Raw genomic sequence first — 18,664 nt, forward strand, 5'->3', positions numbered from 1 at the left:
AAATCTGAGATTTTCTACATTGTTCCACTGCGTTTTTTCAGGCTCTTCTAAATAGTCTTTCCGTATTAGATTATTCACCGGATTTTTGTTTTCTTTTTTTACACTGTCTGGGTAAGAATCAAGCTCATCTTGTTGAAGGACATCTATTTGAGATTCTTTTTGCATATCTGAGGGTGGAATGTAGTTCTTGGCAAAGTAGTCTCCACGAAACGTCCGTCTTCTCCTATAGCAGAATATTCCACCCAAAACACTTACAAGTATTACGAAGAGAGCCCCACCCACTACACTAGCAATGATCGTGCCAATTGCATCATCCTTAATTGTTGCCAAAGTTGACAATGGGAAGGGCAATTTTTTTACGTCTTTTGTTAGATCTTCGATGTCAGCAGTTGAGAGATGCCACTGAACTGTAGGCTGAAGGGTGGTAGTAGTAGGAGGATCTAATGGAAACAGTAAAGATAGACAAGACACAGAAAGGCAAAGAATGTCAATGCAGGCTGATTCAGCAGCAAGTTGAAAAGACAGCACAGCTAATGAATATATATTCATAGTAACAATAGTTTTTCATTCTTAATTAAATTAGAATGTAATGGTATTTCTATATTTTTTAAAAATAACAAAACTGACAATTACCAATAAAGCAAAAGGAGTTAAAAATTACATACGATGTAAACCTAAACTATTCTATTCCAAGTTTAAGCATTATATTGTACTCAGAGAAATGTTGGGAGTTTTTTCTTAGTTTTTTAAATGAAAAGCATTACTTAAGTGTCCTATATATATAGCTGGCTTAATAATTATCATACCAAAAATTAAATCAAATAAATAAAATGTAATTTTTTTTTGGCCAGTAGCACAAGGAAATACAAAAAAGACTGAAAATAATCAAAGTAGGTTTTCTTAATATCCATTTTACCTAATATAGTTTATTTTTATAAGATCTGAATTAATTTATAAAAGAATGAAAAACTATAGAATCTTGTTAAGTGGTCATAGAATAAGCTGTTGGTTTAATAATTCTCTCAAAAATATTTTCCTTAAATAAAGAGAACTTCAATTTTTAAAAAGGATATATACAGTACATGCCATTATTTAATAATTAAAAAAATAAAAAGCATATTTAAACTGTGTTAGCCAAATGGGCTATTATCAAATGAGACTCACAAAGTAAAAACATGTAAACTATAAATTATAAAAATGTCTATAGCCCATGAAAAAATATGTGAACATTTAGAAAATGGAGGGATTTCAACCATATATGCAAAATTTAATGTTACATTGCTTTATGATGGAGTTTCAAAAAAAGTAGCTAATATTTTAGAGAGAACATTCTAATAATACTTAAATATTAGATGCAAATGATCCTGTGTATTGCCATTAGAATACAGAGAAAATAGCCATTAATATTAAAAAGCAACTAAACATAAACAGTAAAAATTAAAGATTGGTTAATTATCAATTAGGTGGTGTTCATAGGTCATGTTGCATAAAACTCTAGAGTTTGAAGAAAGGATGAGACAAAAAAATCTTGAATTTCTTCACTGAAAAAATAAATGACCCAAATGGTAATCTCCTATTATTAATTTTTACATGAGTGGTACTGATAGTTTTTAAAAATGATTGTTAGAAAAATACTAAATCTACATGGGATAAGTTATTCTAAAATTACAAGCTAAAGAAATATACTTACTGAAACAGGTTTCATCACGGAATGCCATATGTATAGAATGTGGTAAAAATTTAGCAAGTACAGTATAAATTTAATAAGTACAGTATAAGTAATTTCCTATGAGTGTAAACCAATCGAATAGGCAATCCTGTCAAGTACCTTGAATTGGATAATAGTTATATTATATGTAAGTGAATCAAGGAAGAGTTTTAATTTGTGAGAACAAATTCACTAGCTGAACAAATTAAATCTCAAAAAAACCCCACAATTGTGGAATTGCAGGACCATTTCTAGTATTAAAGTAATAAAGCCTTATAAAACCAAATTCACAGAACCAGGCTATTAAAGAAATAAACTAAAAATTAATCATTTGTAAGACAAGTCATGTATTTTCTGAGGAGGGAGGGCTAATAGAAAAGTCAAGTTTTAAGTATTAAATGTCATTTTTACAATGATTCCCAAAGAAAAAGTATTACAATAAACTGGCACAGCATATTTAAATGAAAGTCAATCACCTAAGTAATTATTTATAATTCAAATTTTTATGCACAGAAAATTTTAAAGTTTTTGATGGCTCTTAATGAAATGCTATTTTTACTGAACAATGCATATATACCTGAGCTCTCAACAAGTGTAAGACATATAACATTTTTGCAAAGTGTCCTAAAAAAAACCAACAATCTAACATTTACTACTTCTACATGCAATGTTCTTTATGTGAAAGCTGTTCTTTACAGCTTTTAGATAAATCTAACTTAAAAAAGTACCCCCAAAATGCCAATTAAAAAATCTTGTTATTTAATTTTGTCAGTGGTTCTAGAAATTTTTAAGCAAACCATCCCCTTCTCAACCAATGTTAAAAATAGCATACCTTGACTATTAATATGATTGCATGAAAATGGAACTAGTGTTAATACTTTATTATTTTGTATTTTTAAGCAATGGACATATGGCAATGCATATGACATTTATTCATATTTTTAAATTATTTCCCTCCTCCACGATAAATGAAAGTCACAATTAATGTAAGGAGACAGAAAGACTAGTATTTTGTAATCACCAATAGGTACTTATTTATCATTATTTAATATCCTTCACAACAGCATTTCTTATTTTTTCAGTCAGACTTTTTTTTTATATTATTTGCTGAATGTGTGATAAATGAGTATATAACAAATGCAATGAACTATACAGTGAGTTCTTCACACCTAAATGAAGAACTTCTTAAGTTTCTTTTTCAAATTAATGAGTTCTGCCAAATGGGGGGGAAAAATTACAGTAAGGCCCTTTAGTGATAAAGTATATTTTAGCATAATAATTACTATGTTAAAAATTAAATTGATTACTTTTCTTTAGACTTTATATAAATTCTTTAAGTAAACAAAATCTATGAATCTTAAAAGTTTAAGGATTGCTAAGAATATGTGGATTCTAAGTCTTATAATATGTCTGGATCCTAAAAATCAGTATGATTTGAAATTCAAGATCTGCTTAGATAAGTACTTTGAGTTTTAGGCAGGGAAGAACTTATGTGATATATAAAAAATGCTTCCCTATTCTTAGCAGTAAGAGGTATCAAGGAAAAAATACAGAGCAAAAGCAACTACAAAAACACATACTGGACAAAGAGCCACTGTATTCCCATGAGTAAGAACTGAAGTCGAATATTGCAATCTTGAATCAATCACCTCTTGTCCAAAATTTTATGCTTACCCACTTAGGAAACGTATAATAAAATTATGAACAACTTCTCTCAAACAGGATTGCTAACTCTACTTTGTTCTGAGTAGAACTTTCAGTCTCCAGTCATAAGACATTCCTTTCACAGGTATTTTTAATTATTTCTAAAAATTATAAATACCAATTTTATTTTATTTTTTAAAAAATATATTTTATTGATTTTTTGCAGAGAGGAAGGGAGAGGGATAGAGAGTTAGAAACACAGATGAGAGAGAAACATCGATCAGCTGCCTCCTGCACACCCCCTACTGGGGATGTGCCCACAACCAAGGTACATGCCCGTGACCAGATTCGAACCTGGGACCTTTCAGTCCACAGTCCGACGCTCTACCCACTGAGTCACACCGGCTAGGGCTATAAATACCAATTTTAATACTGAGGTAAAAAAAAGTTCCAATGAAAAAGATTAACTTTGACAATTTACTCTGTGTGAATTATGACCTTTTATTCTAATAAAAGCCTACTAAGCTTTATCAGTCATTTTGGAAAGGCAGTATTTTATCTAGGAATTTTGATATATTCCTAAGAAGCTCTTAGACGATTTAAATAAACTCGGCATAATGTATTGTATTAAACACTGTGGATAAAAAAATAAAGTCTAATTCTTGAAGAAAACCATGTCATATAATGCTATCTTTTTCTTAAGTTCTTAGTGGCAAAAAAACTGTGATTCTTAGGAGACTTACTAGAAAATAATCAAAAAATGTATGAAGTTTATTACCAGTTACTTTGTAAAAAAAAAAAAAAGTTACATAAAATAGATTCTTGATTTTTAATTCTTTCCTGATTGCTTTCTTCTCAAATTTATCCATTCATGCAACAAAAGTTCACTGGACACCTACTATGTGCTAGTAAGCATTATTATTATTGCCAATGATGAGAATGTAGCAGTAATTATAGCAAGCAAAAATCCTGCCCTCTTAGGACTTATGTCCTAGTTAGGGTAAAAAGAGACGCATATAAATAAAATAAAATATGTAGTATGTCACATGGCAATAAGTACAGTAAAGAAAAATAAGGCAGAGAAGGAAGACAGAAACTAGTAGCGAGGCAAGAAGAGAGAGGTTTCAATTTTAAATACAATTGTAAGGGTGATATTTGTTAAAGACCTAAAGGAAGTGAGAATGGAAAGTCCATGGAAAGTTTAAAAGAGAGAAGTGGCATGATTTGACATATCCTTTAAAAATATTCTGGCTGCTCATTCGATAACAGATTAAAAGTAGAACAATTAAATGGCTGTTCCAATAGTTAAGTAGAGTTTCTGATGGCTTGGACCAGAATATTTGAAGTAGAAGTAGAGAATTGGTAAGGTTCTGTATATAACATAATGGGAAAGCTGACATTGATTTGTTGATGGATTGAATAGGGTATGAGAGGTAAGTATCAAAGGTAAGTAAGTCTCAAAGATTATATCCTCAGACACAGATGGAAAGAGCAACCAATAAGTGAAGGGAGGAAGACTAATGGAGGAAGAGATTTGGTGGCAAGGGGCAGGAGAAAGATTAGGACCTTAATTTTCAATGTGAAATTGTGTCTATTTATACTTCTACATAGGGTTAATAATCATTAATAGTCAGTTGGACACAAAAGTCAGGAGTACTAGGAAGTGGATCCAGAATGCCAAAATATATGAATTTAGGATTACCACCAATGTAATCAATATATGTGAGATTTCCCAAATTGAGCCCTAATATTTAAATTACTAGAGCCCGGTGCACAAAAATTTGTGCACTCAGGGGGTCCCTCAGCCCGGCCTGTGCCCTCTCGCAGTCTGGGACCCCTCAGGGGATGTCCACCTGCTGGCTTAGGCCCGCTCCCCGGGGGGATAGGGCCTAAGCTGGCAGTCAGACATCCCTCTGGCAGCCCAGGAGCCCTTGGGGGATATCCACTTGCCAGCGGGGAGCAGACCTAAGCTGCAGTCGGACATCCTTAGCGCTGCTGAGGAGGCGGGAGAGGCTCCCACCACCACCACTGTGCTGGCAGCCATCAGCCTGGCTTGTGGCTGAGCAGAGCTCCCCAGTGGGAGCGCACTGACCACCAAGGGGCAGCTCCTGCATTGAGCACCTGCCCCCTGGTGGTCAGTGTGTGTCATAGTGACCAGTCATTCCCAGTTGTTCTGCTGTTAGGGTCAATTTGCATATTACCCTTTTATTATATAGAATAGAGGCCTGGTACACAGGTGGGGCCGGCTGGTTTACCCTGAAGGGTGTCCAGGATCAGGGTGAGGGTCCCACTGGGGTGCCTGGTCAGCCTGGGTGAGGGGCTGAGGGCCTTTTTCAGGCTAACCACACCCCCTTCAGGGTGGGAGTCCCTACTGAGGTGCCTGGCCAGCCTGGATGAGGGGCTGATGGCCGTTTTCAGGCTGGCCATGCCCGCAGGCTGGAAGCAGGTATCTGGGATTTATTTATCTTCTATAATTTAAACTTTGTAGCCTTGAGCGGAGCTCAGGGCCAGCCAGGCAGGCAGGAAGTTTGGCTTCCTCCTTCACTGGGGCAACCCAAGCCTCCTGCTTGCTCTAGCTCTGTGGCCACCGCCATCTTTGTGATGGAGTAATGGCGTGAGGGAGTGACAGTTAATTTGCATATTATTCTTTTATTAGATAGGATTACATAATCATAGCACATTGGGTCTAAAGTTTACAAGTAATATCTCACACTAAATTTTGTACAACAGAAAAAAGTAAACAGTCCTTAAATAGGTACATTTTAAATATACATTTCCTGTGGCTTTAAGGTTTTTTGTTTTTTTTTTAATAAAAAATCTCTAAGGGAAAAAGGGAGACTAGTATACTAATATCTAATCTTATTTAGATTTCTACCAAAGCACTGCTGCTGGAAGAAAGGGAGAGCTAAGGATGTACATAGTTCTAAACTTCTTGTGAGATTCATGAAAAAAAAAATTGAGCCCCTATCATATGCCAGGCATTAACTAAGTGGTAAATTAAGTGAACACAATTGTTTAAATGTGAGGATAGGCAAGTAAATAAATGAACATGTGATTACAAATTGTGATGAGAAATATAGGGGACTTTTCTTAAGTTGAGTGATCATACAAGGACTGAGAATATAACATAAAACCAAGCTTAAAATTTCTCTAAAATCTCTAATTTAGTTTTAGATTTGAGCAGAAATGAATACTCTAACTACCTATTATAGAATTACCATACAAACCTGTATTTCTCAAGGTTCTCTTCCTTTTGCCTTTAATTTTCCATGTGTTAGGCATGAAGATTGCTGCATTCTTATAGTCAGTAAAGAGATGCTCAAAATAATTTACATAATTGGCATAAATAAGAATTCCACTGAGAATTTATTACTTCTAGCCACACCCAGAAAACAATGTTTTTAGCATCAACTATATTTTGTGAATATTCAAATTTATACTGTCAAATTAACAAGAAGTTTCACAGCAAAACAAATGGAATGTGAAATATCTAAGTTCTTAGTGGTTTAAAGACTAACAATAAAAAACATCTAAAATTTATTTCATTAGAACATTTTCAGTAGTATTCCTACTTTACCTCTCAGTAACCAATATGGCATAGTAACACTGAGTGACAATGTTATTTAACTAGCCAGGTCATCAAAGTTGATATCCTACTTTATTTATCATACACTTGTGTGCCGAGTGTCCAATCCAAGACAAAAAAATCCCACTGCTTGTTCTTGGTGTAAAGAACCTAGAAAGGCACACACTACCTATGAAAGTAATAAATAATACTATTTAACAGTAAATTTAACTATATGCATAGGTCTTAAAGTTGTTGCATAGACATTTTGATATTTCTTTAAGTAAAGGAATGCCACTTTGCACATGTATTTCAGATAGGATTACTTTATTTTATCTTTAGATTATTTGGAAAATCTCTGAGGAATCTATATCTTCACAAGTATAAATTATCACCATAATTATAGTATTATTGTTATGATTATCACTATAGGAATAATTCAAGTAACCCATTTTGTAAGAAGATATTAACTTACCTGAAATGTAGATGACCTTTTGATCACTTCTTTGACCGAGGGAATTAGTGACTTTACAGACATAAACACCAGAATAATTGAAAGTCAGTGGATGGACAAAATGAAGAGTATTATCTGAAGCCAATAAGCCATCAGGCCATTGTCCATCCAACCTAGATTTGAAAAAGAATGAGATTATTTTATATATCTTTAGTCTCTATTTACTGATAGCTGTTTAAATAAGATATTAACTTTTAAGATGTTAGTGAAAGAACCAGTATCCTATATGTAAAAGTCACTATAAAATGAAGAATGTACTAAATTATGAATTTTTAATTTTATAAAGTTGAACTAATAAAGCCCATTAAGAATTCTTTCAAAATATCAATTCATATAAGTGTACCTAGGTCAACATATTAGAATGGGAGGGGAGGAGAGAACAAAATTATGAGATTCTCAAGAATTATAATCAGAAAGCTAGAAAATTAGAAAAACATCTTATTTGAAAACATACTCATATTATCAATGGAATCAAAATACTTATCTATGAATTATGGACCTACTCATGATATATCTACAGTTTTCTTAATGGAACATCATCTCATTTAAGTACATGATATGTTTTAGCAATTTCTGTAATATATTTAAAAGCATCATTTAATGCAGAACAAGTCTGTGCTTTGCTCCATCCAAAGATGGTTAGTTTTTTGGCCCTGGCCAGTGTTTCTCAGTGGTTAGAGTTCCAGCCCATGCATCGAAGGGTCACAGGTTCAATTTCTGGTCCTCGTTGGGGTGCTTGCAGGAGGCAACCAATTGATGATTCACATAAATGTTCTTCTCTCTCTCCAACCTTACCTCTCCCTTTCACTCTCTCTAAAAAATCAATGGAAAAAATATCCTTGGGTGAGGATTAGCAAAAACAAACAAACAAACAAAAATACACAAAGATGGTTAGTTTTTAAACCACCAAGAAGGATCCTCTAATAAAATAATTTCATTTGTCAGGTGGACATCTGTGACTGTAAAAACCACGGCACCATTTTTAAATGGTACCTACACTAACTTGGCTAGTCCTGTCTAGTATCCTATCTAATAATAGACAAACATGGTAATTAACCATACCTCCGATACGCTTCCCATTGGCTAATCAGGGAGATATGCAAATTAACTGCCAACAAAGATGGCGGCTAATTTGCATACTGCAGGCAGGGTGGGACAGCGCCATCCCGCCTGCCCCGCCTGCTATTTGCGACCTGGGTGGCAGGCAGCCCATATGGGAACAGACCCAGGGCTGGCAGGGGGACCGCAGCCATCGGCCACCGGCCATGCCCACAAACGGCCCTCCGGGGGGGGGAACACCCGGCTGACAGGTGCTAATGCACCGATCTGCCAAAACGCATACCCGGGCCGCCTTTGCCCTGCGAACTATCCAGCCAGGAGAGGGGAGTGGGGCCGCTGGGAGTGGGAAATAAACAAAAAAATTATGCACAGTTGAAAAATACAACTCTCTAGATCAGTGATGGCAAACTTTCTGAGCTCAGCATGTCAGCATTTTGAAAAACCCTAACTTAACTCTGGTGCTGTGTCACATATAGACATTTTTTGATATTTGCAACCATAGTAAAACAAAGATTTATATTTTTGATATTTATTTTATATATTTAAATGCCATTTAACAAAGAAAAATCAACCAAAAAAATGAGTTTGCGTGTCACCTCTGCCACGCATGTCATAGGTTCACCATCACTGCTCTAGTTTGAAGGAGCCCCTATATATTGAGAAATATGAATAAAATCTTTATTGTAATAGTTAAAATTTCATAATTAAAGAGAATTATGGATATACATAGTAAGCTACACAAGTAAAAACAAGCCAATTACTAGCCTCAGGGAAAATAGCTTATACAAAAGAAAACAGAATTCCAATACACCACTTAGCTCTCAGTAAATAGTATTTGCCTGTCACATAGAGGCAAACAACAATTAAAAAATTTAACTAAAAGTAACTTAATCTCGCCCTAGCCAGTTTGGCTCAGTAGCTAGAGCGTCAGCCTGTGGAAAGGGCCTGGTTTCGATTCTGGTCAACGGCAAATGCCTGGGTTGTGGGCTCGATCCCCAGTAGGGGGTGTGCAGGAGGCAGCCGATCAATGATTCTCTCTCATCATTGATGTTTCTATCTCTCTCTCCCTCTCCCTTTCTCTCTAAAATCAATAAAAAAATATTTTTAAAAAAGTAACTTAATCTCATTGGGATTACAAAAGGTAGGAATATGTATGTATATGGGTACATACATGTGTGAAGGGGTAAATCTAAAATTAAATTTTCATCAGTCATAATAAGAAGTGAGTAGGTAGCATTAAAAATGACTAAATGGTCCTAACCGGTTTGGCTCAGTGGATAGAGCGTCGGCCTGCAGACTGAAAGGTCCCAGGTTCGATTCCGGTCAAGGGCATGTACCTTGGTTGCGGGCACATCCCCAGTAGGAGGTGTGCAGGAGGCAGCTGATCAATGTTTCTCTCTCATCGATTCTAACTCTCTATTCCTCTCCCTTACTCTCTGTAAAAAATCAATAAAATATATTAAAAAAAAAAATGACTAAATGAAGAAGGAGCAGTTTAAGACCTATAATAGTAACTATCAGAAGGAACTGCGAAAGTAGCCTCTGTGGTTGGTAGAAAGAACTGTGGTTGGTAGAAAGGTGGGGGGAGGTGCAATAGAACACCTAGAAACCCTTTAATTTAATTTTCACCTATTAATATAACCGTGTATTACACTGATAAAAAACAACTTTAAGCACTTAAAAATTCTTTTCACTTTTAAATAAATAAATTTACAAGTATCTAACATTATTACCTGCTCCATACAGATTTGAAGGGTGGTGGATTTGCATCAGCATTACACTTGAGATTAACACCTTTTCTTCCTACAAACCAATTTCCATCATAGCCAGTTACTGAAACTTCGGGAGCATCTATAAAATAAATTCATGACAGAACAGATTATTTTTTGTTAATGATAAATACAACATACAATGGTAAAGCATAAACATAGTAAATTAAACTTTAGAAGAATAGAAATAAATTTTTCTTCTCTCAATGTACATAACCAATGTGGAAGACAGTATTCAACAAATATTAGTTGACCAAATGAGTAAATAAATGAACAAAGAGTACCCAAACATTAAGCAACTACAAGCACTTACAGTTCTTGTTATTATAAACACTGAATGTAAGAATATCCACAAATCTATAATCACCAAAAGCAAAATTTAAAGAACCCTATTATGAAAAATATAGATATATATGAAAATACATTTCAGTTCTTAATTTGACAATGAGACATGGCATTTAAACCTATTTACCTAAAATCTATTATGGAAAAGAATAGGATGGTAACAGAGAAGACAAGAGGAAGGGCTTAATTTAAATTGGGGATGAGGTTGGGGATGTCATGAAAGACTTCTGTAAGGAACTAATATAAGGTACAGGGACCCTCCATGTTTCTGTGAACGACATAGTAAATTATATGAATAGTACATGGTCAGATGGGAGGTTAGAGAGAGACTATATTAGTCTGTAACTATGCCAGAAAAGCTTGACCTACTATCAAGCAAGGTTTATAAAAAAGTAGTAAAAAATTAAACTTTCACTAAGGTACAATTACTTTAGAATTCTAAAAAAGAAATGCCTGCCTCTTATACATTCCAAGAATTAACAAACATTTTTGAAACTTAAAATTGGAACTAAAAATGTTGCTGAAATAATAGTATAGATATCTCTGAGTTTTATTTTAAAAGGAAGGGAGATTAAACTTTGTTCACATGTTTTATGGTCCCTATTAAGAGGAAAAAGCCATAAACACTCTAACAACATTTTAGGAGCATGGTAATAAATCTAAATAATAATTACAATATCTTATAGTAGAAAAAATGTATTTATATATTTAGGATTGCATTCAAGCAAACAAAAAATAACATACATAATACAAATGGAAGAAAATTTCAGTAATGATTAGATACAGGAAAAGAAAATATATCTAAGAAAATATCAATAGTGCTTACAATTAACATCTGCATTTTACAAGAAAAGGAAAAAGTTAAGCGTCTGAAAGTAAGGTAAGAAAGGGGGGAAACTTTAATTGGATTCTCCTCAGAAGAAAGGGGACAAGGTACTCATATTGAAGAATACAATGGTAATAACATTCACATAGGTATCTTCTCAAGTTTAATCCTATAAATGTTTTTTAAAAATCTTTAGAATTAGCTTTAGAAACCATTACACCAAGTCTAACTAATTTTAAATTCCATGCATTATATAAAAAACCCCACAAAAATTAGAACTTCATAAACCTATCTACATTTATGATCTGTACAATGATCATAAATAACATAAATGACAGTAGAACCTAAAAAAATTTATTTCTAATATGCTTAATTTTCACTTTCTTTGCCCTTATTGATATGCACCATCAGTTTTTATCTTGCTCAACTTTTAAAATGCTTTGCAAAAATATAAAGGGAAAAGTATACACACACATACAAACATAAGCACAACAGAGTATCCCATAACAAAAAAATACAAGCTAGGCCAACTTTAAACTTATTTATAATGATTATTATCCCAATGATGTGTCAAAATATTGTTTTACCTATATGAGAATCTTACACAATCAATAAAATTAGGTTCGTATACTGAAAGAATATAGATTTTTCAAAATAATTTAAATGCATTTAGGAAGTAAAAGATTTTTGCTGAGAAAAGAGAAAACATTCTGGGTGGCATCAATAAAACTGATTAACAGCTAAAATAATTGGACTGGCGAAGTAGTTTGTCTCTAAGTACTGTACATTTGAAGTATAAATTTCCACAATTTGCTTAAGTCCACCTTATTTTTAAGGTCTAAAAAAAAAATAAAGCTAAATAATTCTAAGTTAGAGAATATCTTTAATATCATTGTCCAACTTTACAAACTGATAAAAACTGTTCTGGTTAAATGAAATTTCCACAAAAATATTTTTAAATTAAGGGGGAAAAATGTCAGTAAGGAAAAGCTGTAAGAATTTCTGAATACTAAATATTAAAATTAAACACAGTTTGATACAGAATAATTTTAAAGGAAGAAAATGAAAACAAAATGCATCACATGTTTAAAAAGCTAATGTTACCATTTACTTACATTGTATATCTAATATGAAAGAATATCGGATGTCCTTTTCCAAGGCTGGATGTTTTACAACACAAGTAATTCGCCTTCCTCGAGCAAATCTGGTTGGAAACAGCTTGTATTGGCTGACAATTGTAGCTGTTTCATTTGGAAAGGAAGTTGTAGTGGATTCCATTTCACCAAGATCACCTTCCCAGTTAATATGTGCAACTGGTTTCCCAGTTGCTGCAATACAAATGGCTGCTACCGTTTCGTTTCCTCCATCAATTAAAGAATCTGGCCCTTTTATCAAGCTCACAGTGGGTTCAACTGTTCAAATTAAAAAAAAAAAATTACATGTCATTTAAGATTATATTTATATCCTCCCAAGCCACATCTAGACATATTTCATAAATTTAGGAGTAAATACGTATAAAGTATAGACACACACTTTTACGGTAAGTCTTGGAACAAAAGATGATCACGAGCCAGGGCAAATAAGCAACCAAGATTTTATAGAAACACTACAAAGATGGCTCTCCTAGTGACAGATGAGTCCTTCTCAAAATCAGCATGTACAAAAATTACTGTGAAATGGACCATAATTTCCACTATGAAATTAAAGGTATTATTACTCTGAAAAGAAAAAAGTAGTTCTACTACTTAATGATTCATTTGTGCAGCAAAAATATATAAAGCATATTTAAAAGTAAAATATAAGTATAGAACTGACACTGTTAAAACAGAATATCACTAATACTTATTCAATGGAATGTGCATGCCACCTATTTTTTTCCCGGTATAAGTAACCTTAATGTTAGACACTTTCTATCAAAGGCCTTCAATCATTTTCTGTATCCCCCTTAAAATCTTTTATCTGATAAACACTACTTACCCAGATGATCCCTAATTTTCTCCAACTTTGATATATGTCTTGACTCTACATTTTCTAACCATCTGCCTGGTATTTTTTGCCTATATATTTTCAAACTCAAAAAAACAAATGTTGAACTTTTTATCATCTTGCTACCAATCACTAACACCTGTTTTTCAAAGAAATTCCCATTTAAATTAATGGTAACATAATTTACTCAATCACCAAGGTTCAAGACCTGTTATTTTTCAAACCTCCCTTATTTCTTATATTCAGCCAGTTACAAAGATCTGCTAGTTATTCCTTTATAATAGCTCCCTTCTTCAGTCAAGTGGCAGAAATTAGTAAATGAATTTCAAGCCCTCATAACCTCATAGCTACAGCATTATAATTTCAGGACGTCTTCATTTTAATTAATCAAAAACACCAGACTGATGATCCTGAATCACAACTTTTATCACATTACTACCTAAATCAGGTCTAAGTCATGCCTCTAAGCAAGGTGAGAAGGTGGTCAAAGCAGTGTTTCTCAAACTTTACTGTGCACCCAAATCATTTAGGGATCCTGATAAAATGTAGATTTATCACTCAGTAAGTTTGATAGGTAACTGAAATTCTGTATTTTAACAAGCTCCAAAGTGATATCAATGCTGTACAGTTCATGAACCACACTTTAAAACAGCAAGAGCCTGAGAATAGAAGGGAGGTGAGAAGCAGCACAACAATGTACACTAAGTTCAAATTTCTAGTAATATACAAATCAAATTCCCCATCCTAACATTCAAGTTACTTTAATGTGGTTCTACACTACCTTTCTAGCATTTAATTCTTTGAATAATCAAGAAATTATTCGATGTTTCAACTAATGGGGGTTTTCAACATTGAGTGTTCTCCTGCTCTCCCCCTCTCCCCAAAGGGCACTTGGCAATGTCTGGTGATATTCTAAGTTAGCACAACTGAGGAACTGCTAATAGCATCTAGTGGGAAAAGCCATTGAGGCTGCTAACCAGTCTACAATGACAGGATAGCACAGTCCAACAAATTCCAGGCCCAAATTTCAACAATGCTGACTTTGAAGAAATTCTGCCCTAGTGTGTATTGTTTTCTACCTGCCTCTGTCAGTTCACTCTCTATACTTCTTTCCTTTTTGCCTACCCCAAACCTACCCACCATTCAAGAACTGGCAACTATTTTTTATACAAAACATTTCTAAACTGACAAGTTCACCAGTCCATTCCTATATCCTTCTTAAATAACATTAATGTATGAGACTGCTATTAACTAGGGACTGTTACAGGCTTGAGGAATATCATGTTAGATTTTAAAGTGCAAAGTTGTAGCCCACCACATGTTTACAGTGGGGGAAAAAATATAATGAACAGTATGGTAACTGCTACAATATAGTCACGCTCTACATACAATGGCAAAAGCAGGGGTCCTCAAACTACGGCCTGCGGGCCACATGAAAATACAAATGTTGTATTTGTTCCCGTTTTGTTTTTTTACTTCAAAATAAGATATGTGCAGTGTGCATAGGAATTTGTTCATAGTTTTTGTGTGTTTTTTTTTAACTATAGTCCAGCCCTCCAAAGGTCTGAGGGACAGTGAACTGGCCCCCTGTTTAAAAAGTTTGAGGACCCCTGGGCAAAAGAATAAAAATCATCAAATTGTGGAGGGAGTAGATCTTTCAAGAATGGCTTCCAAAAGAATGTGTTTTGATGGACAGTGGTTAAATAGAAGAACGTAGGAAGAGAGAGATAGAAGGAATAACAAGGTAATCCAGGCAAAATGACAAACATAAAAACGTGGACAGGTGTTAAAAGAACTACAAATAGTTTACTAGGATTGTAAAATTTGAGTTCTGCGAGAGGAACAGAAAGGAATGAAATAGGTGAAGTTAAAGAAGTAAGCATGGGTAAAATTATAATTAGTCTTACACTGTAAACAGTCTTGAGTTTTAAAGCACTGAGTGCTGCATTAATTTAGGAGAAATTCCTAAAGTTTAAAGCAAAAATAAATTATTCCCACCAGGTTTCTCTTCCATTTACAAACTATCTATTATGTTCTTGATACTGCACTTAATTGGCCTGTACTTGATTTTTCAGATATTTATGCCTTGCCTTCCAAAATATTTCTTAAAAATAGCAATTTTCATAAATGTAAGTTATATTTTCTCACAACTCGTTAGGATAGTGTCTTAAACATATAAATTCCTCAAAATTTTTATTTTATTTCTATTTTTGCATACTATCTCTCAATATAAAAATCTATATATAGAGAGGTAATATGCTAATTGGTCCTAATGGTGTCCCAGTCACGACTGTTCAACAGGCTGCATGCGCACAGGAGCTGGTGGGCAGGGACTTGCACCACTGAGACATGAGGCTGCTGCTGGGGGTAGCGCCCCCCCCCCCCCCCCAGCGGAGGCACATGTCAGGATGGGGGCAGGGCCTCGGCAGAGAGCTCTCAGCACTCCTACCTGGGGTCTGAAGGCATGAGAGGAAGAGAGAGCAGATAGGCATTTAGGGGAATCAGGCCAGGAAAGAAGAGCAGTTAGGCAGTTAGGAGGATCAGGCCAGGAGGGGAGAGCAGTTAGGAGGATCAGGCTGGCAGGAGAGAGCAGTTAGGCAGTTAGGGGAGCAGGAGAGGAGGGGAGAGCAGGTAGGGCCATCTGGCCGGCCAGGGAGCAGCTAGGGGCATCAGGCAGGCCGGAAAGCAGTTAGGGACATTGGGCAGGCAGGTGAGCACTTAGGAGCCAGTGGTTCTGGATTGCGAGAGAGATCCCAGATTGGAGAAGGTGCAGGCCAGGCTGAGCGACACTCCCCCCACCCCCGCCACCCCCCCACCCCATGCATGAATCTCCTGCACCAGGCCTCTACTATATATATAACAAATTTGGACCAAATTGTTTTCCTGCATTCAAGAGACCCTAAAATTACTGCATTAACCCCTAGAGTGCCGGGAGCGCAATCGCGCTCCTCCTGCAGTGTCACTATTATATGTTTTGTTCAAATTTTTTTTTCTAGTAGTATTTTATAATACAATCAGCAAACAATATATGTCAAAGATGAAAACAAAGTTACTAAAGGTTTCCTTAAGTTTTTGAATATGTAACTTCATTTACTTGCGATTCATAATTTTTTTTCTAAACTGCTGTAAAATCAGCAAAAATGCCTTGGCAATTTTAGCATAGTTCCTAGGATATTGGCTGGCACTCAACGGGCTAAATGTTAGGGGCTATGTACTTATTTGTTTCTCTGAAAGCAGACACTGAGACCAAGTGAGGAGTACTAAAGGCTTATTGGGAAGTAACATCTGGGAGAAAAGTAAAGAAAAAGTATGGAGTAGGGGGAGCTATCAGCAGACCTGACAAAATCCTTGACAGGTAAATAGGCAGATCTGAAGCAGAGACTGCCCCACTAAAGGAGTCCCACTTTGGGTGGAAATGTCTAAGGTACTGTAACTCCTTAATCTTTATTTTATTATTCAAAAGTACTCACCAGCATTTCCAAATTGGTTTATCTTTCACAGCAAATGGCTATCTTAATGCTAATACATTAGCTCATTCTAAATTACACAATAAACTTTAACAGTTATCAGACAGAAAAGATCTTTCATTAGGAACAATAACCCAGGATTCAAATAGCTATGCAAATCCATGACAGCAGAAATAAAATTTTATTTGAAATACAAACCTGAAGTGTCAATGGCTCCAAGAAGAAAGTCCTTTTAAAAAATGGAAAAGCTATTTAAAGGTTTTAATTACAAGGTGAAAACTTGACAGAAAATAAGTACGACAAAGAGCCCTGACTGGTGTGGCTCAATTGGTTGAGCCTCATCCTATGCACCAAAAGATAGTCTATATGATTCACAGTTACAGATTTGGTCCCCAGTTGGAGTGCTTACAGGAGGCAACCGATCAATGTTTCTCTCTCACACTGATGTTTATTTCTCTTCCTCTGTGTCTTCCTTCCTCTCTAAAATCAATAAAAACACATATACATATATATGCATATATACACACATATATGCATATATATACATATACACATGTGTATATATATATTGATTGATTGATTGATTTCAGAGAGGAAGGGAGAGGGAGAGAGAGATATAAACATCAATGATGAGACAGAATCATTGATCGGCTGCCTCCTGTACACCCCCTACTGGGGATCGAGCCTGCAACCTGGCATGTGACCTTGACTGGAATGAAACTTGGACCCTTCAGTCCACTGAGCCAAACCAGCTAGGGCAATAAAAACATATTTTTTAAAAAGTATGGCATACCCAGCCAGTGTGGCTCAGTGGTTGAGTGTTGACCTTTGAACTAGGAGGTCACGGTTTGATGCCCTGGTTGCAGCCTAGATCCCCAGTGGGGACATGCAGATAACAGTTGATCAATGAGTCTCTCTCATCATTGATATTTCTATCTCTCTCTTCGTCTCCCTTCCTCTCTAAAAATCAATAAAAATACTTTTTGGAACTATGTCAAAAAAACTCAGAACTTAGTATAAATAAAAAATAATCTCATGAAAAAAGTAAAATAGCTAATACCTACATACAATTACATAGGTAGGTAGGTAGGTAGGTAGGGAAAAGAGTTTGTTTAAATTAAGAACTTAGAATCAAAGGATTTTAATACAGAACTTGAAAAACCTATTTTAAACCTAAATTTATATATCATTCCAATAATTTTGAATTCTTTAAAATATTTTTAGTATAATCCTCAGAACTACCACCAAAACACATAATTCAAGCATACCTACCTAATACAGTTACGGTTGTAGAGGACTGAGCATTTCCAAGTGGGAATGTAACAGCTTTGCATATGTATTTTCCAGAATCAGAAAATCCTATGTTATGCAGAGTAATTGTTGCATCGTTAAGTGAGTAGTTTTTAAACAAGACTCTTCCCTGATACTCTCCTTGAACAGAGAATCCATATTGAGGATGATGAACTGCAACAGTCTGTGAACCTTTGCCATGTACCTTTTCCCATGAAATTTGGGTTATAGTTTCATTCACTTCAATTAAACACTTCAATGAAACATTCTTTCCCCATACTGCTGTGACATGTGGCTCCACAATAATTGGTCCAGCTAAGGCACCTATTGGGGGAAAAAAATATAGTTCTTAAAAATATATTGTGCTAAAATCATCCTCCCCTTTTTTTACTCTCCCTCCTTTCTTCCCCTCCTATGGGTACACATACTCACACACATGTTCTTGGGGTTGGATGTAAGACCCAAAGAGTGACTTTTAAATAAAGTAAATA

General features: G+C 35.0%; 1 protein-coding gene across 1 annotated transcript in view; it reads right to left on the reverse strand.

Moving 5' to 3' along the window:
• Window positions 1-18,226, reverse strand: part of NECTIN3 (nectin cell adhesion molecule 3) — a 76,660-nt gene extending 58,434 nt beyond the window's left edge. The window contains exons 1-4 of the mRNA XM_081088518.1: window positions 18,156-18,226; window positions 12,546-12,842; window positions 10,224-10,341; window positions 7,393-7,544 (exon numbers count right to left, since the gene is read on the reverse strand). Of these exons, the coding sequence (XP_080944644.1) occupies window positions 7,393-7,544; window positions 10,224-10,341; window positions 12,546-12,708 (433 nt within the window). The 5' untranslated portion in view covers window positions 12,709-12,842; window positions 18,156-18,226. The remainder of the gene's footprint in view (window positions 1-7,392; window positions 7,545-10,223; window positions 10,342-12,545; window positions 12,843-18,155) is intronic.
• Window positions 18,227-18,664: the final 438 nt, after the last annotated feature.

The sequence above is a fragment of the Myotis nattereri genome (genome assembly GCF_964212035.1).
Source record: "Myotis nattereri genome assembly, chromosome: 3".
Taxonomy (NCBI): domain Eukaryota; kingdom Metazoa; phylum Chordata; class Mammalia; order Chiroptera; family Vespertilionidae; genus Myotis; species Myotis nattereri.